A 19895-nucleotide genomic window follows, 5' to 3' on the forward strand; every position below is an offset into this window, starting at 1 on the left:
CCAATACCCCATTTGTCAGAATAACTCTTGCATTACTTCTTGATGACACCGCTCACCTACGGAACATCTGAGTAGACAAATATTTCCTAGAGGCCACCTCACTGCCTGTAGATCAGAATGCTTGGCCCTGATGCTATTCCTTTGATCTTATACTACTTTGTCAGTTGAAGTTTGGGAGGCACCAGGAAGGTTAAATCATGAAAAGAATCATGGAATTGAAAATTCTAGAAGGAAAAATCCGTAAGTCTTTAACATTATAATCATTTTTATACATATAAATCTACAGAAAAGAAACAAAATCCATGTTTGAGCCTCAAAATATAACCTTCAGACAAACAAAAAAAAATTAATAATCTCCAAGAGATGATTTTCTCCCATGGCCCCATGAGGGACACTGCCAGCTGACCCACGGCAAAGTTGCTCCTCCCAGAGGGAAATTAAAAGAAACTCCTAGAGCCCTCTTCTCACAAATCATATGATGTTGCTTTTTCAGCTACACCTTCTGATGACTCACAAGGATCAGAAGTAAAAGAAAACTCTATTCTTATTAGTCATAAACAGCCGGAGTGGAGTCACTTGCTGTGTCCATGTCTACTCTACCTACACCTAGGGGCAGCCTCCAAGGGCGCATCCTAGTTGGACATTACTTAAGAGGTTGTGCACATTACCTAAGGGTGGTATAGGCTGGTACATGCTGAGGGGGGTTACAGCTATGGATTACTGTCCTAGCATTAATGTCCAACCAGGTGAGTAACACATTAGGACTTGACATATCCATTGGAAAAAAAAATCCACTTTGCAATATGCTCATCTGGTACTATTCAAAAGCAATTATTTTGAAAATTTACCAAGCATTCTTCATCCAGTAAGTCCAAAATGCCCATTTTTGCTTCAATCAGGTCAATAACTGGTTGGTTGTCATAAAAATCTATCAGCGTCCAAGGGATACCTTCCTTCATATACTCTTCTTGTTCAAGTTTAAAGACGTGCTAGGATTCCACAAGTTAACATGCAAAGTAAAACAGAGCAGTAAAGTGTGCTACCAGAGAGTAAACAAAAGCCGCTGGAAAAAGCAGATAAATTACTGATTTGTGATGTTTGTGTTTAAGCAAGGAGACTGCTGGCTTTCTAGCATGGGCGATGTCAGTGGGCTCCTACACCCCAGTATGAGATCCCAGCCACTTACCCCAGCCTGCACGGCCTCAGCGTGTCCTGCAGCCCCTCCCTACCTGAGGCTTCCTGGTTACAGCATCATCCCACCCAAGAACAGACGTAGCCTCTCTGGCTGGAAGCAGCTTTGCTGGGTGGGGGGCCAGCCCATTTGAGAATGCTGGCTGTGGGGCCATGTGAGAGGACAACTTGGAAATTTTTGTTCATCGCTTGTTCAGCCATAAGGTTATCAGGGATGCTTCCAGAGGCCTGGCTCAGGCTCATCCTGGAGGCTGAATGAATATGCCTGGCAGGTGGGGGGTAGGGGGGGTGGGAGGTGAGGAGAGCAGCCAGGAGCTCAGTGAGTTCAATTAGTGGTTGATAACTGAATGAGGCTGTACAGGTAGAGCACAATTATGACTGGATGGTGATAAGACTGCGCAAGACAGGCACATCTTCCATAGAGAATTCAGCCACTATAGCCTTCTCCTAGGGGCGTGGGGAGGGGGAGTGTGCGGGACCCGGCGAAGGGCGGGGAGCACCCACCAAGGAGGGCAAGCCTGGAGGCAGAGAGACTAGTCAGTGGCAAGCATGTAGGGAGATTTCCTAGCCCAGAAGAGGCAGGGAGGTATCAGGGAAGGCTCGATGAGGAAGCCTTCAAAGGATAAGCAGGAGTTGGCCAGGTGGAGAGAAAGAGATAAAGCAAGGACAGGTGTATTAAGGCAGAGAAAGCAACAGATGCAAAGATACAGAAGTTTCCAGGAATGTGAGCCTTCAGACAACTAAGTAGTTTTGTCTGTCTGCACAGATGCCCTGGATCCAAGGGTGGCAGGTGTGGAACAGAAGCTGAAATTGGCAGGTGGCTCACAAAAGGCACAATGGGGGGACAAGTAGGTACAATTTCAATCCATGGCCACAAAGTGGTGCAGTGACTCAGCGAGTGACTCCCTGAAAAATCGGGTTTTGAAGAAGCCTGACCAAGCCCCTCTTCCCATGCTCTTGTCTCTCGCTTGTTCTCTCTCACACACACATACCCTGAGGGAAGTGGTTTCAAGGAGGCAGAAAGGTCACCTACCAGGTTAAACTGCTGTTGCAATTTTTCATTAGCATAATTGATGCAAAACTGTTCAAAGCTGTTCACATCAAAGGTTTCAAAACTGAAATACAGTTTAAAAAAGTTAAAATATAACTTGAAGAAGGACATATGCATTCATTTACAGGTAAATATTTTTTAGACAAACTTTAGAGGCTTAAAAGTTTGCTATATTTTCTGCAAGTTTTAAATATAACTCAAAGCTTGAGTTATATTTATAATATATGAGCAGTCAGTTTTTAAATTATCCTTTTCCAGGGGGCAGGAAGAAATCTGGTCTGTACAAAACACCTACCACGATCCAAGTGTTTTAATAGGCATGCCACAAAATGGTGTTTCATTTAATTCTACGACCATGCTAAGACCAGTATTTTTACCTTCACTTTATAGATGAGGAAACCAAGACTCTGAGAGGGTAAGGAGCTTACTGAAGTTAGTGTCAGAGCTCAGCTGTGAGCCTGCCTGACTGACATTTGTGCTTTAAATGAAAAAGAAGTACAGTTTTCTGTTCCCCCACTCCTTACCCCTTGAAGGAAAGGAGGGAGTTTTGCCTCCTCAAGGGGTGCTTACAAGTTCTTGGAGGAAAAGGCCAAGGGCATCAATGCCCAGTAGATCCCATCCTGCATGAGACAGACATGGCCCTGCCACTGTTCCCAGGCTTCCAAATAGCTGTCTCTAGTTGCCCAGGAGTTACAAACTCAAGAGCCTAGTGAAGCCTCGCAGGTGACTGGCAGGTGACAGAAATGGACAAGAGGCTGGACATAATACAACAGCATGTGGTGTGGGGCCTGTGCCAAATTCTAGTGTCCAAAAGGGCAGCTGCTGCTCAGCTCCAGCCAGCTGTGACCATGGGTTAATGCAGGTCAGAATGTTAGAGCACCCGAGGATTCTCGAGAGAAGGCAGAAATCTGGACTTTGATGGAAACTCTCCAGCTTTGAGAAACATGATGTGGGTCAAATGAAACCCAGCTACCAAACTGTACCACCTGGCCAGACAAGCAGTCCTGCTGAGGGAAAGCTTGCTGTGAGCTAAATTAGCATTTATGTGCATCACCTCACTTTACCCTAAAGCCACCCTATGTAGAGGACTGCTGCGACCCCACTGTTACAGATGATAGTCAGAGAAGAAGGCACTGACCAGCCGCCAGCAAGTGGTGCAGGAAATGCTCCGCACATCTCCAAAGCCTTTGTTCCTAATTGCTCCAATCCTGCCATTCTGAGAGGTTCCTGCCATTCTGCCAGTTCTCACCACGGTTCCCTGAGAGTCAGTTTATAATTCTGGGGCAAGAGAAGGGTCTGGGCTGTTCTCTCAACAGCTCCAGGGTGGCTGGGAGCTGGAGAGGAGCCCAAACAGCATTGTCAACTTCATTCTACATGTGACCTCAGGGATCCAGAGGCCTGGCTGGTCATTTTGATGGGCCAGGGCTGGGCTTGGGGAGAGTCAAGGACCTCACAGTGCTCCAAGACCACAGCTGGTCCAAAGGCAGGGCTTTCTGGAGTAGAAATGGAGTATCAAACATCAGTGATTATTTTCCTGTCCCTTGGGCCCCCACTACCTAGGAAAGGGCACACAGAGCTGAAGGTCAAAACCCATAGAAAGACCTAAACCTGTTATTTAAAATGCCAGATACACATTATCTATGACAACACTTCACATTTGAATAGTTTGCATGATGCTTTCACAACTTCTCTCATTTGATCTTCTCATTAACACTGAGAGAGGTCCCATATCACAGATGCAGGAACTAAGGTTTGGAGCAGGAATGCTGCAGTGCTGGAGCTCACACCCAGGGTTCTGACTCCCAGACCCGGGCCTTTTCAACCCTGGTTCCAGAGAAAATAAATACACAACTAGCTGGGAAACCACAAGCCTTCATCTCTCTCAGAGCTTAAACCTTACAGCTCACAGCTTCAGCTTTAATCTCTTCAACAACAGTGACTTTTTATTTAAGGCTTCATTATTTCTGAGCCAAACTGGGTTCAGTTCTTTCAAAAGCTGAAGGGTAGGCACGGTGAGAGCTCAGTAGCACAGATTACTGTGGATGTGAGGATGATGGAGAAAGGTGTGCCAGGATCCACTCCAGCTGGGAACACTGTCACCTAAGGAGGGGAGCTTACTTTCTTGGTGGGGTAGTATTAATTCATGGAAGGTGGCAAGCATGTTACTTTTATAATTTCTGAAGAAAAATTTAATTTAAAATTTGAAATTTAAAATATGCTGTAACAAGTACTTGTGGATTTACAAGTACTCTTGTCTTAGGTTGGCCCTCTTAGCCAAAAAATTCAAATTGCATATTACCGTGGCCTGCAGGCTCCACTGCTGTCTGCTTGCCATTCTGCTCACTCACTGCTCCTCACCCCAGTTAACCTCCAGAACACCCACACGCTTATTCCCTTCACAGGAATCTTCCCAATTTTGAATTATCTGCCTGTCTCCCCAACTAAAATTTAAACTCCCCAGAGGGCAGGACCCATGTGTCTTTTCTGTTCACCAATCACACCCAGCACAGTGTCTGGCACATAAATATGTGTTGGGAAAATGAAATAATGTACCCTTCAAATGTTGTTGTTTTATGTCGTGCAGTCGATTCCAACTCATAGCGACCTGATAGGACAAAGCAGAACTGCCTCATAGGGTTTCCTAGGCTGTAATTTTTTTTTTTTTTTTTTTTATTAATCTTTAAGGGAGCAGATTCCCAGGTCTTTCTCCCGTGATGCTTGCTGGGTGGCTTTGCAAAGCCAACTTTTTGGTTAGCAGCTGAGCACTTAACCATTGTGCCACCAGGGCTCCTTATCCTTAAAATGAAGAGCTATTATTTTTAAAGCCGCTTCAAAAACATAAAACAAGAACAGAGAATAATATAACAATCATGTGTTCCTACCACAGTGAAAGAGACAATTGTTAAACAAGACTACTACTTGGTAAAAGTTTACCTGAACTATTTTTACTTGCTGTTCAAATCCTTTTTTGGAACAAGACAAAGTAAATAATTTACTAGACTAGTATTTTATAACTGTTGACATATACTATTTATTGGGAGTCATAAGTATTATCTTAGGATCTAAACTAAACAAAGTAACTTGCTTGAGGTACAGTCTCACATTAAACAGCCAGGGAAAAAGCTGATTCTGGTTACCTGGGTAAAGTTCACCTGTACCTGCAGCCCCTCCTCTGCCCCTTCCTCCTACCTTTCCCCCAGCAGGTGGCAGCAGGGCTTCTTCCCTCCGTATTGGGAGGGGGGTTGAGCTTTTTTTCACCAATACCAGTAGAACAATCTAGGTCACTTTCATGGGACAGTCTTCCTGGTTTCTCACTGAGAAACCAGGATTGGTTTTGAGGAGGAGTTCGGCTTGGAGGCCAGTTGCTAACCAACAACTGTGATGGTGATCCCCTGGGATCCTGTTCACACTGGCCTGTCTCTACTCACTCTGGCTATTCTAGAAACATCTTCAGCACATATGAACTTTACTCAGGACTTAGAAAAGCAGAACTAGGCAAAGAACATTGCTTTTATTTATTTTTATTTTATTTAGCATTTATTTAATGCACTCTAAACGAGGCACACTATAATCTTGGAGACTACATGTAACACCCACACATACAAACACAGAGCACACTACCTCCCTATCATGCAAAACGGAAAAGAGGAACCGGAATGAAGCAATCTAAAAATAGCAGGGCATTCGATATTTAAATGAGCAAAGGCAGGCTCAATGAAGAGTATCTTACCCATAAATGTCCAAAACACCAATAAAAGTGTGCTTCTTGCCTGAAAACTGCAATGCTTGGTTAATCTTCTCCACAATGAAGTCGAACAGGTGGGTGTAGATCTTTTTGGCCAGCGCGTCCCTGGCGTTGACAGCCTGGGACCTGGTCATGGGTTTCACCACCGTCTCAGGGGTGGTGACAATCTTGCGATTGCACAGCCACTGAGCCACTTTGCCCATCTCCAGGTCCAGGAGCTCACAGAACACCTTCAGGTGACAGTCGTCCTCCTTCAAAAATAAGCACAAGCCCTGTCAGGGCCGTCCGAGCATCCAGACAAACCCTGTTGCATCTGACCAGGGCCTCTGGGGCTGAGGAGGCCTTACAAGACAGAGCCAGCCCTGGGGTAAAGAAGGGGAGGCAGCAGCGGCATTTCTCCTGCACCTGGCCAATGACAGCCAGGTGGTCCTTATCATGTCCTGCAGGATGCTCATTCTGGTCAAAGAATACCAGCAGTGATTGAGGCCACCAGAGCATTTCTCTCTGCTCCTGTGCATGTGGACACAGCCTGATGCCTTACCTTCTCCCTCTGCATCCTGCCCAGGCCACCTGTCAGGATGTGCACTCACCCTAGCCCACCTCATATGGTCAGGAGTTTGCCCAGGTTGTCTGGCCCAGGAGGTACTTGGGTGTTATTGTCAGACAGAACCTGGCGGGGCTCCCTCGGCTGAGCAAGCTTCTCAGTCAACATGAGGGCTGTGGTGAGGGACTTTTCCTGGAAACACAGTGGCTCTTGCTTTTCTCCCAAGCCCAGGCATGAGAGCTGTCCCCCTTGGCCAGCAGATGAGGAGAAAGAAGAGCCCCTAACTGTTTGCAGCCAGTGTGGACAAAGGACTGTTTCAGTTGGCAGAGAAGGGGTGTCCATGTGACTGGGCACCATCATTCCTCTTGGGGCAGGGGTCTTCCAGGGGGCAGGCTCACCTGCAGCACCACCAGAAACCATGAGATTGCAATTTAAGTATCAGAATATGAGGAAGAAAGCAATTTAAAGTCTTGCCCCTTCCCATCCTCCATTCACACCTTCTGACCAACACCACAATAGTATGAAGTTTGTTTCTGATCACTTGGCCTCGTCATTGCAGAGTGGAGTGGCAGAGCTGTTGATTTCCTTCCTTTGGAATCAACTTGACAGAAATTTTTTTTTTAAGAAGGAACTAAATGTTCTGAGGAAAAAAAAAATCAGCTATGGGTACTGCTACGGAGGAGAATACAAAGCGGCAGCAGTGTTTAGAAATAAGATGGCTCCTCCAAATTTAATTTGCCCAAGATTTCAAGTTCCTGATACAAATGAGTGGTTTATGTGTCCCTAAGCTAGGACCAATAATTATAGGACTGGTAATTTCCTACAGAGATTCTTAGAACCATTTCCAAGGGATTTTTAGCCTATCAATTTCAATCCCTCCTCTAAAATACTACCTTTGTAACAAACTTCATGGGATAGAGTTCACTGTGATGTCATCTGTTGGGTGGAAATCACCTTTTTAGTCTCCAAGAATTAGAGAAGAAAAAGGGCAGAAGCCCAGCTTCTCTGAGGTAAATCAGGAAGAAGACAGAGGGAAGAAATGCTGCTTCAAGCACACCATGGTATTACTCCAGGCCCACCCCAGCTCCTCTCTCTAAATGTCCAAGTCTTTACATGAGCTGACAAACCCTGTGAGGGCTAGACTCTAAGTGCGGGATGGGAGGGGCACTCACTGTGAGGGTGCAGGGACAGGAAGGAGAATTATTTCCTGGTCACAGGGCAACGGACTGAAGCACTGAGCCAAAAAGCACGTACTCCACTGGCTTCGTGCTCTCCCCAAACTGGAGGTACCAGAGAGCCAAGAAATTACCACCTGTACATAGTGGGTGTTCAATAAATATTTGTTGAATAAAAGAAAACAAAGAATGGATTTTTTCCCCTCTAACACTGCAAAAAAGAGGAAGATCTGCAACAAGATGAATTGACACAGTGAATGCAGCAAGGGGCTCAAGCATAACAATGACTATGAGGATGACACAGAACCGGGCAGTGTTTCGTTCTGTTGTACACACATAGGGTCGCTATGAGTCAGAACTGACTGGATGGCACCTAACCACAACAACCACCGTTGCAAGGGGAAGCAGTTTAACTCCTCCTGAACGCAGCACACCGAAATCCTTGTTCTTCGTTCCTGTTAAACCACTCTCCCCAGTGGGCCCAACTGTGCCCAGTGCTAAAATGCAAAGGCAGGTTGACCAGGAGATGGTCCTACTGATGACTCTTCAAACACAGGAAGGATGACACCTAGAGCAGGCATGTGGACAAACAGCATCTTACATTGACTGAGGACCTCTCGTGGCCCACTGCTGTGATCTGCACATTGCCCAGGTGTAGGATGGCTGCCAGGACCTTAAAAATATCCATCTGAAAATTCTCCTTGAAACCTGAAAACAAAAAAAATGTCTTCAAGTTAGGAATTCTGCATTTCTTCTCCTACTTAATTACTAGGAAGATAAGCACCTGAATGATTTCAAGATACTCTAGTATCAACAGTGCAAAGAACTGATACAGAGAGTGTGAAGTGGACCCAGGGAGAATCCGGATAGCGTTCTCCCTAGTTTGACTTCCATAGGCTCACAGACAATGTGTCAACATCCCACTAGGTTTTCCCTTTTGCTGTGGCTACTAAAAAAAAAATTAGGAAGCCACAAAACTTCATATCTCAGTAACCATTTCATAACAGCTTCCTGGAGAATCAGCTCTCATTTATTCTATGTGTTTTCCTTATTTTTAATGTTTTGGTGGTGGTGTTTTGTTTTTTTCTCACAAGCTCACTGAATTTCTTTTAACGTGAGATGCTGGGTGGATTCCATTTGTCCTTCCAGATCTTCTGCTGTGGCCCAGGAGGCTGACCTGTATGGACCAGGTCATCAGGCTCTCGTGCACTTTGGTTTCTAGTTGTGTTTGACAGGTGGGGCATCCTAGCAGGAGATCGGAGAGAAGGAGGAGAGAGAGGTTTGCGTTTATCTCCCCCTGGTCTCTTTCCCGCAAAGGTGCCTTGGACTAACTATGACGGCTGACAGAGGTCACTGCTCCTGGTCTGCTGGTTGACTTTACCTGACTCTCTCTCTCCTTTTTTAGGCCCAACAGAAAAGAGCTATAAACAGCTCTGTGCTGCTATACTACTCCTGTGCTATCCTAAACAATGCCCTGTCCCCACCCATGACTTTGTAACTGGCCCCTTTGTGAAGAAACCCTCCTCCTCACATCCTAACCTGAGTGCGCCACACATTTCCTATTGGGTCCCTGACTGGCGGAGGTGGAACATAAATTATGAATAAATAAAATATCTTGTCATCACGTAGGGGTCAGCACACGTCGGGGAGCAAAAATAAACTAAGCCAGCTGCTAGGAAGGACTATGATAAAGCTGTAAATCAATACAGAACCTGCCAGCTGTGAGCAAGGCTTTGCTAGGTGAGGACCCTGGCCTCTGCACAGTGGGCAAGCACAGGTGTGGGTCAATGACACTGTCAAGGCAAGATGCCTAGAGACACATGTAGGTGGGTGGGCAGGCAGCGAGGCTCATTGACACACCACCCTGCTAAGATGGCCTGGAGTGGATACTGGAGATCCCACCACTCCCTCCAAGCAGGTGGTAGCTGTCGTCGATTCTGACTCAAGGCAACCCCAAGTGTGCACAGTAGAACTATTCATAGGATTTACAAGGCTGTGACCTTTCGGGAGCAGATTGCCAGGCCTATCTTCCAAGGATCCTTTGGGTGGGTTCGAACCACCAACTTTTTGGCCAGTAGTCGAGTGCTTAACTGTTTGTGCCACAGCGGGTCCTAAATGCCAATAAGAGCTGATGTAGCCACCTACTGCTTCTCATCTGAGGAAAACTGAAATATTCAATAGCAGCTATGTCATGTTCTTAAATAATTTCAAAACCTAGAGAACTTTCTCTACTTCAAAGACTACACAAAACCAAAGTCTCAAAAGATTTCAAACCAAAAATCAATGGAACACTCTCACTCAAACCGAGTCCAGGCATTTGCATTTCAATTTGGAGTTAACACCGCCATTTGAAGGACAGGTGCCTCTAACACGACAAAACACCACCGACATGATAAATGTCAGGTGAGTGATGAGGAAAAGCAACTAAAACTGCAAAGTTGGCAAATGTTCTTTTTGGCTCCCCCACCAAATCTCTGTGTGATCTGTAACTAAATCACTTAACTACTTCATGCCTTACGGGATTGATAAAAGCCCTACCTCCATAGCAATAATGGGACAGAAAGAATCTAAGTCCTCAATTAAGTAATTATCTTCAGTGAAATAAAGCCATGCAAAAACATCACTGGCCCGAACTAGATTTCCACGAGAAGCACAACAGTTGGGTTTCTTGAGCCAAGGTCCAGGCTAGGTTTGACTATTTCCAGGGTGTTCCTTTCTATCAGGGATCAAAGGTAATGACAATAGCTAAATGGCACGAATCAATGGATATATTAAATGAGAATGTCTAGTCTAAAATGAGAAAATGAGTATCTTTCTAAGTGCCGCTTGGTAAACAATCTTCAGAACATGAGCTCTGTGTAGGAAAAGTGAGGTGTGGAAGGCTGGGAACAATTGCCTGCCCTGTGAGGGTTGTCTTGGCCTCACTGGTGTTAGCATTTGACTAAGAGGGTTTAGTCTTCCTAGAAAACCCAGGTGTATTAAGTCCCCAAAGTGCAAATTCCAGTTCTGCTCCATACTTACCATGTGAGCTTTGGTAAATCACTTAACCTCTCTGTGCCTTGGTTTCCCTACTGTAAAATGAGGGAATTACCAGTACCTACCCCACAGCGGGGTTGTGTGGCTTAAATGAGTTAATATGGATAATAAAGTGCATAAGATGGCCCATAGTAAGCTCCATATAAAAAAATCAAACTAAACCATTGCTGTAGAGTCAATTCCAACTCATGGAGACCCCATGCACATAAGAGTAGAACCATGCTCCATAAGGTTTTCATGGCTTCGACCTTTCAGAAGCAGGTTGCCAGGCCTTTCCTCTGAGGCACCCTTGGATGGGCCTGAACTGCCAACCTTTCAGTTAGAAGCCCAGTGTTTAACTGCTTATGCCACCCAAGCACTTCTAAGCTCCATTTATTATCATCATCAAGATACCTACGAAGGTCAGGTAGGGTCCACATTACACTTCTGAAGTGAATTGGACCTTTGCTTTCACTTGTTCTCTTTGTAGTCAGTCCAGAAGACCTTACGGATACCCACAGGACTCACAGTCTGTGCCTCTAACAGTAAGCCTGATTTCTAGATCTTTAAGGGAAAAGCAGTCTTGACCACTTTGGGTAACATCCTTTAAAACATCTCCTGGTTTGCTTATCCTAAAATTAGAGTTTATCAGGAGTCTTGAGAAGACATTAGAGCTGGGTACCTCGTCCCTCCCTTCTTTAAGAGAATTGGCCACAGCTAGGAGAGGATGTTTTCACTCACCCAGCAACGCAAAGGTCTTCTGGGTCTCAGCCATGTCAGCTCTGTCATTCACACCCTCAATGACAGTACTGCCTCCCATTCTTGTATAATTAAATTCTTCTGCACTCCCTGAAATCAAAAAGCAAGATTCACCATATCTGTAATGCAGAGATTAGGACATATATGTTTATCAGAAGCAAGGAGAGACAGTAATGCTTAATATGCTATGTTAAGCACTTTACAAACCTTATCTAGTTTATTTCTCAGAATTCTATATTACAGACAGAGAAGCCGAGGCTCATAAAAGTGACTTGCTCAAGGTCCCACAGCTAACAGTGCCAAAAGAATTTAAACACAGGCCTGTCTGATTCTGAAGCTCGTTGTTTTTGTTCCTACTCCTAAATTAAAAAAAAAAAATTGCACTAAAATATATATAACAAAGCATTTACCATTACAACCCTTTCTACGTGTACAATTCAGCAACAGTAATTACATTCCCCATGTTGTGCAGCCATCACTACTATAGCTTTCCAAATTTTATCTACCACCTTAATAGAAACTCAGTGCTCCTTAAGCAACAGCCCCTCACTTCCCCCTCTTACACCTAAATTTTTTTAAAAACTTTTTATTTTGCTTTAAGTGAATGTTTACAAATCAAGTCAGTCTCTCATAAAAAAACTTATATACACCTTGCTATATACTCCTAGTTGCTCTCCCCCTAATGAGACAGCACACTCCTCTCCATCCTTTATTTCCATGTTCATTCAGCCAGCTTCTGTCGCCCTCAGCCTTCACATCTGTCCTCCAGACAGGAGCTGCCCACATAGTCTCATGTGTCTACCTGATCAGGAGGCTCACTCCTCACTGGTATCATTTTCTATCTTATAGTCCAGTCAATTACTGCCTGAAGAATTGGCTTTGGGAATGGTTCCTGTCTTGGGCTATCAGAAGGTCTGGGGACCATGACCTCTGAGGTCCTTCAAGTCTCAGTCAGACCATTAGGTCTAGCCTTTTTATGAGAATTTGAGGTCTGCATCCCACTGTTCTCCTGCTCCTTCAGGGATTCTCTGTTGTGTTGCCTGTCAGGGCAGTCATAGGTTGTAGCCAGGCACCATCTAGTTCTTCTGGTCTCAGGCTGTAGTCTCTGATTTATGTGGCCCTATCTCTTGGGCTCATAATTACCTTGTATCTTTGGTGTTCTTCATTCTCCTTTGCTCCAGGTGGGTTGAGACCAATTGATGCATCTTAGATGGCCGCTTGATAGCATTTAAGACCCCAGACACCGCTCTCCAAAATGGGATGCAGAATGTTTTCTTAATAGATTTTATTATGCCAATTGACCTAGATGTTCAATTGATGAACCCATGATGAAACCATGGTCCCCAAACCCCTAGCTCTGCTACGCTGGCCTTTGAAGAGTTCGGTTTATTCAGGAACCTTCTTTGCTTTTGGTTTAGTCCAGTTGTACTGACCTCTCCTGTATTGCGTGTTGTCTTTCCCTTCACCTAAAATAGTTCTTGTCCACTATCTAATTAGCAAATCCCCCTCTCCCTCCCTTCCTCTCTCCCCCCTCTCCCAACCATCAAAGAATATTTTCTTCTGTGTTTAAATTATTTCTTGAGTTCTTATAATAGCAGTCTCATACAATATTTGTCCTTTTGCAACTAATTTCACTCTGCATAATGCCTTCCAGATTCCTCCATGTTATGAAAAGTTTCACAGATTCATTGTTGTTCTTTATCGATGATGCGTAGTATTCCATTGTGTGAATATACCATAATTTATTTATCCATTCTTCTGTTGATGGGCACCTTGGTTGCTTCCATCTTTTTGCTATTGTAAACAGTGCTGCAATGAACATGCCTGTGAATGTATCCGTGTAAAGGCTCTTATTTCTCTAGGATATATTCCAAGAAGTGGGATTGCTGGATTGTATGGTACTTCTAGCTTTTAAATGAAGCACCAAATCGATTTCCAAAGTGGTTGTACCATTTTACATTCCCAGTAGCAGTGTATAAGTGTTCCAGTCTCTCCACAACCTCCCCAACGTTTATTATTTTGTGTTGTTTGGATTAATCCCAGCCTTCCTGGACTGAGATGGAATCTCATTGTAGTTTTGACTTGCATTTTTCTAATGGCTAATGATCGTGAGCATTTTCTCACGTATCTGTTAGCTGCCTGAATGTCTTCTATAGTGACGTGCCTGATCATATCCTTTGTCCATTTTTTAACAGGGTTTTTTGTCTTTTTGTTGTTGAGTTTTTGCACTAATGTGTAGATGTTAGAGATCAGCCACTGATTGGAGATGTCATAGCTAAAAACTTTTTTCCAGTCTGTAGGTAATCTTTTTACTCTTTTGGTGAAGTCTTTGCATGAGCATAGGTGTTTGATTTTTAGGACCTCCCAGTTACCTAGTTTCTCTTCTGGCATTTGTACATTGTTAGTAATGTTTTATATACTGTTTTTGTCATGTGTTAGTGGTCCTAGCATTGCCCCTATTTTTTCTTCAATGACCTTTATTGTTTTAGATTTAATATTTAGGTCTTTGATCCATTTCAAATTAGTTTTTGGGCATGGTGTGAGGTATGGGTCTTGCTTCCCTTTTTTGCAGATGGATATTTTTCTGGGTTATCCAGTTATGCCAGCACTATTTGTTAGACTATCTTTTCCCCCATTTAACTGACTTTGGGCCTTTGTCAAATATCAGCTGCTTATATGTGGATGGATTTATGTCTGGATTCTCAATTCTGTTCCGTTGGTCTATGTATCTGTTGTCGTACCAGTACCAAGCTGTTTTGACTATTGTGGCAGTATAATAGTTTCTAAAGTCAGGTAGAGTGAGGCCTTCCAATTTGTTCTTCTTTTTTCAGTAATACTTTACTTATACGGGGCCTTTTTCCCTTCCATATGAAGTTGGTGATTTGTTTCTCCATCTCATGAAAAAATGTCGTTGGAATTTGGATTGCAATTGCATTGTATCTATAAATTGCTTTTGATAGAATAGTCATTTTTACAATGTTATGTCTTCTGTAATTTTCTTTTTTGTGGAGTCTTTACCTTGATTTTGGTATCAGGGTTATGCTGGCTTCACAGAATGAGTTTGGGAATATTCCATCCTTTTCTATGCTCTGAAATACCTTTAGTCATAGGGGTGTTAACTCTTCCCTGAAAGTTTGGTAGAATTCTCCAGTGAAGCCATCAGGGCCAGGGCATTTCTTTATTGGGAGTTTTTAAATTACTTTTTCAATCTCTTCTTTTGTTGTGGGTTTATTTAGTTGTTCTGCCTCTGTTTGTGTTAGTTTAGGTAGGCAGTGTGTTTCCGGAAATTCGTCCATTTCCTCCAGGCTTTCGAATTTGTTAGAGTACAACTTTTCATAGTACTCTGTTATAATTCTTTTAATTTCAGTTGGGTCTGTTGTGATATCGCCCATCTCATTTCTTATTTGGGTTATTTGTTTCATCTCCCGTTTTTCTTTTGTTAGTTTGGCCAGTGGTTTGTCGATTTTGTTAACCTTTTCAAAGTACCAGCTTTTGGTCTTGTTAACTCTTTCAATTGTTTTTCTGTTCTCTATTTCATTTAATTCTGCTCTAATTTTTATTATTTGCTTTCTCCTGGTGCCCGAAGGTTTCTTTTGTTGCTTTCTTTTTACTTGTTCAAGTTTTAGGGACAATTCTTTGATTTTGGCCCTTTTTTTTTTTTGTATGCGTGCATTTATTGATATAAATTGACCTCTAAGCACTGCTTTAGCTGTGTCCCAAAGGCTCTGATAGGAACTGTTTTCAGTATTTTTGGATTCTATGAATTTCTTTATTCTGTCCTTAATTTCTTCTATACTCCAATTGTTTTTGAGCAACGTGTTGTTCAGTTTCCATGTGATTGATTTCTTTTCCCTAATTTTTCTCTTATTGACTTCTAGTTTTATGGCTTTATAGTCAGAGAAGATGCTTTGTAATATTTTGATGTTTTGGATTCTGTTAAGGCATGCTTTATGGCCTAATATGTGGTCTATTCTAGGGAATGTTTCATGAGCGTTGGGAAAGAAAGTATACTTGGATGCTGTTGGGTGGAGCATTCTGTATATGTCTATGAGGTCAAGTTGGTTAATTGCGGCATTTAGCTCTTCCGTGTCTTTATTGAGCTTCCTTCTGATGTTCTGTCCTTCACTGAAAATGATGTGTTAAGTCTCCTATCATTATTGTGGAGCTATCTATCTCACTTTTCAGTGCTGTTAGAGTTTATTTTACGTATCTTGAAGCCCTGTCATTGGGTGCATAAATATTTAATATGGTACTATCCTCCTGGTATATTGTCCCTTTAATCATTATATAGTGTCCTTCCTTATCCTCTGTGGTAGATTTAAGTTTGAAGTCTGCTTTGTCAGAAATTAGTATAGCCACTCCTGCTCTTTTTTGATTGTTGTTTGCTTGATATTTTTTTTTCCATTCTTTGGGTTCTAATTTGTGTCTTTAAGGTGTGTCTCTTGTAGGCAGCATATAGATGGATCGTGTTTTTCTTATCCATTCTGCAGCTCTCTGTCTCTTTATTGGTGCATTTAGTCCATTTATATTTAGTATTATTATAGATAGGTATGAGTTTAGTGCTGTCATTTTGATGCCTTTTTTTGTGTGTTGTTGAGAGTTTCATTTTTCAACTTACTTTTTTGTGCTGAGTAGTTTTTCTTTGTGAACTGTGTGTTCCTCTTTTTCACTGTAGTTGATTTTGTTTTTGCTCAGTCTTTATGTTCTTCTTGTATTTTATTTTGATGTGTAGGATTGTGGTTACCTTAATATTTACCCCTATTTTTCTAAGTTTAAACCTAATTTGTATCTCCCCATATCAACTTGATTTCCTTGCCATATGGAAGATCTATGCCTCTTTTATTTAGTCCCTTTGTATTGATTTAATATCATCTTTTACTTATTGAATCACTGATTCCCTGTTTTGAGCATTTTTTTTTTTTTAATCTTGATTTATTTTTTGTGATTTCCCTATCTGGGCTGATATCTGATTGCTTTGTCCTGTGTTTTAATGCTGGGTTGATATTTGATATTATTGATTTTCTAACCAGAGAATTCCCTTTAGTATTTCTAGTAGTTTTGGTTTGGCTTTTGTAAATTCCCTAAACTTCTGTTTATCTGGAAATGTCTTAATTTTGCTTTCTTATTTGAGAGACAGTTTTGCTGGATATATGATTCTTGGCTGGCAATTTTCCTCCTTCAATGCTTTCTATACGTCATCCCATTGTCTTCTTGCCTGCATGGTTTCTGCCAAGTAGTCCAAACTTATTCTTACTGATTCTTCTTTGTAGGTGACTTGTTGCTTATCTCTGGCTGCTCTTAAAATTTTCTGTATTTTTTATTTTGGCAAGTTTGATTATAATATGTCTTGGCGACTTTCTTTTGGGATCTACCTTGTATGGGGTTCAAGGAGCATCTTCGATAGATATCCTTTCATCTTTCACGATGTCAGTGAAGTTTACTGCCAACAAATCTGTATTTTCTGTTATCCCTCCCTGTTCTCGTATTCCAGTCACTCACAAGTTATTTCTCTTGATAGAGTCCCACATGATTCTTAGGGTTTCTTCATTTTTAAAAATTCTTTTATCTGATTTTTCTTCGAATATATTGTTGCCAAGTGTTTTATCTTCAGTCTCACTAATTCTGCCTTCCACTTCCTCAATTCTGCTTCTCCGACTTTCTATTGTGTTGTCTAATTCTGTAATTTTATTGTTAATCTTCTGAATTTCTCATTGCTGTCTCTCTATAGATTCTTGCAGCTTATTAAATTTTTCATTATGTTCTTGAGTAATCTTTTTAATTTCTTCAACTGCTTTATCTGTGTGTTCCTTGGCATGTTCTGCATGTTGCCTGATATCATTCCTGATGTCTTGAAGAGCTCTGTATATTAATCCTTTGTATTCTACATCTGGTAATTCCAGGAATACATCTTCACTCAGGAGAGTGAGTCCTTGGTTCTTTGTTTTGGGAGTTTCTTGAAGTAATCATGGTCTGCTTCTTTATGTGATTTGATATCGACTGTTGTCTCCAAGCCATCTATAATTTATTGTATTAATTCATTTTGTTTGTTCACTGTGTCCTAGTTTCTTGCTTTGTTTTGTTTTGATATACCCAAATAGGCTACTAGAGTGATCTATCTTGATTATTGGAGCTTTGAAGCACTAATGTCCTGTTACCAGATGGCTAGAGCTATTACCAGGTATAGGAGCCTAGAAGTCCATTCACTATTCTTGTATAGATTTAGCTCAGGTGTTCTGATAGTTGGTCACCTAGTGTGTGGTGTAGGCTGTCACGTACTATCTTAGAGGAGCAGTGGTGATTGGTGTATGCATAAGTTTCTGGTAGCAGCGGGGGGGGGGGCACACTCTGAGGAAGGCAGGTGGCTGACAACCTTTCCCTGAGTGTCTTTGAGGAAGGCACATCGCTGTTCTCTAGAGCGCTCTGGTGGGTGGGCTCTGCAGTTGTACCATACGCACCCAATGCTTTTACCTGTAAGGACTGGTAGGTACCACTTATCCTTGGAGCCCTTTTGTGGGTGTCTAGGTAGGTGGCATGGTTGGAGCCTGCAGTCTTCAGACCCCTGCTGTGGGTAGGTGAAGGCCTTGTTTAATAGGGAGAGTGGTACCAAACGTCCAAAACCTGCCTCTCCACCGCACAGCTGAAACAGTTATAGTCAGGCCTCAGATTCACCCTTGCAATATAATAGCCAGATCCTATCTAGTGTAGTGGAGCCACCTGGATCCACGCAGGGATGAAAGACAAAGTCTGTGGATTGCTTGGGCCTGGAATGGAGCTGCTTCTGCTCTGAGTTGCCAGTTTAGGGGACTCGGCAGAGTATTTTTCTTCCATTTGTTAATTTGTTCCTTCTCCAAGGCTAGGAGAATGGCTCAGGAAATGCAGCAGAACCTATCTGTGGCCCAGGGAAATCAACTGTTAATGAAATGGGCTGCAGCAGAGGGAGGAGGGATCAGATAAATAGGAAAGAGTTCTTTCAAAAGGAGGAGCTATTAGATCCGCATGGTAAATTAGACAAAATCACTTATCTTGTGCCGAGAGTGCTGCTTTATCTCAGAATCCAGAGGTATGTGTAGCCTGTGTGGGCTGGCTGGGTCCCCGCTGAGACCACCCCAAGAAGTTAGGGCTGCATCCCACGCTTGCCTTCTTTTGCTGAAGCTGCCTGGTCCTCAATGCCACGGTCAGCGCTGATGCTGCCACACCAAGGGGTCAGGGGTGCTGGCACATCGGCTGCTTTATTTTGCTAAAGCTGCCCCTTCCTAAATGGCACGGCCCACCCCGCTGCAGACCTGCCACAGGGTCAGAGGTGTGCTACTTTGCTTGCTTTCTTTCGCTGAAGTGGCTGTGTCTCTGAAAACTACCATCGGCCCTGCTGCAGTTGCGCCCAGGAATTGGGCCAAGGTGCTGCCGCGGGCTTGGCAACTCCTTGCTGCTTCTGCACCATCTCTCCCTCCCCTGTCATTCAATCTGATTTCTTAACTTTTCCTTTGTTGCTCAGGGTCCCTAGGCTGTCATATATATAATTGATTCACTTGTTTTTTTTTCAGGTCTTTGTTTTAAGAGGGATCATCGGAAGCATCTGACTACTCCGCCATCTTGTCCCCCACACCTAAATTTTTTATACAGCTTTACTTAGGTATATTGAATGAACACTAAACTGCACACATTTAAAATGTACAACTTGATGAGTTTTGACATACGTATACTCTTACAAGACTATCACCACAACCAAGGTAATGGACATATATATACCTAACTTTTGAACAATAGGTGACCCTTCAGGAAGCCCTTTCACACTCATATTTACAACCTGTTTGGCACATAAGCTATGAAACTTGAAGAACTTAGATTCAAAGAGTACAAGCAATTTCTCCAAGATCGTTCCAGAGAGCATGTGTTCAACTCTGTCATGCTGGGAATTGCCTCTAACAATTCTCTTCTACTAACACAGCACCAATGTCCAAGGCTGAAGAGCCAGGGCAACCAGAGGAGCCTGGCCCTTTGTGCTGAGGACAAGCAGGTCTACATCCTAACTGTCCCTAATGTATAATTCATTATCATGACTCTGAGTAATCACGGAAGTTCAAGTTATGATAGAGATACTGTTTAAGAAAATAAGGAGGATGAATCTTGGAAACATTATGCTGAGTGAAATAAGTCAGACACAAAAAGACATATATTGTATGGTCCCACTTATGTGAAACATCCAGAATACACTAATACATAGAGAACAGCATTTATGAGTGTTACCAGGGATGGGTGAAATGGGGGAAGGGGGCAGGGAGGGTATTGTTTAAGGGGTACTGAGTTTCTATTAAGAATAATGAATAAATTTGGAAAAAAGACAGTGATAATGATCACACGACATGGTGAAATTAATTAATGTCACTGAATTGTACTTATAAAAATGGCTGAAATGGC

At 42.8% G+C, this 19895-nt stretch overlaps 1 protein-coding gene across 1 annotated transcript in view; it reads right to left on the reverse strand.

Moving 5' to 3' along the window:
* MYO5C (myosin VC) overlaps positions 1–19895 on the reverse strand; it is a 157524-nt gene that overhangs the window by 77672 nt on the left and 59957 nt on the right. Inside the window, exons 8-12 of the mRNA XM_023539503.2 lie at positions 11463–11570; positions 8308–8414; positions 5973–6238; positions 2225–2306; positions 849–989 (exon numbers count right to left, since the gene is read on the reverse strand). Coding sequence (XP_023395271.1) covers positions 849–989; positions 2225–2306; positions 5973–6238; positions 8308–8414; positions 11463–11570 — 704 coding nt within the window. The remainder of the gene's footprint in view (positions 1–848; positions 990–2224; positions 2307–5972; positions 6239–8307; positions 8415–11462; positions 11571–19895) is intronic.

The sequence above is a fragment of the Loxodonta africana genome, chromosome 12 (genome assembly GCF_030014295.1).
Source record: "Loxodonta africana isolate mLoxAfr1 chromosome 12, mLoxAfr1.hap2, whole genome shotgun sequence".
Lineage (NCBI taxonomy): Eukaryota > Metazoa > Chordata > Mammalia > Proboscidea > Elephantidae > Loxodonta > Loxodonta africana.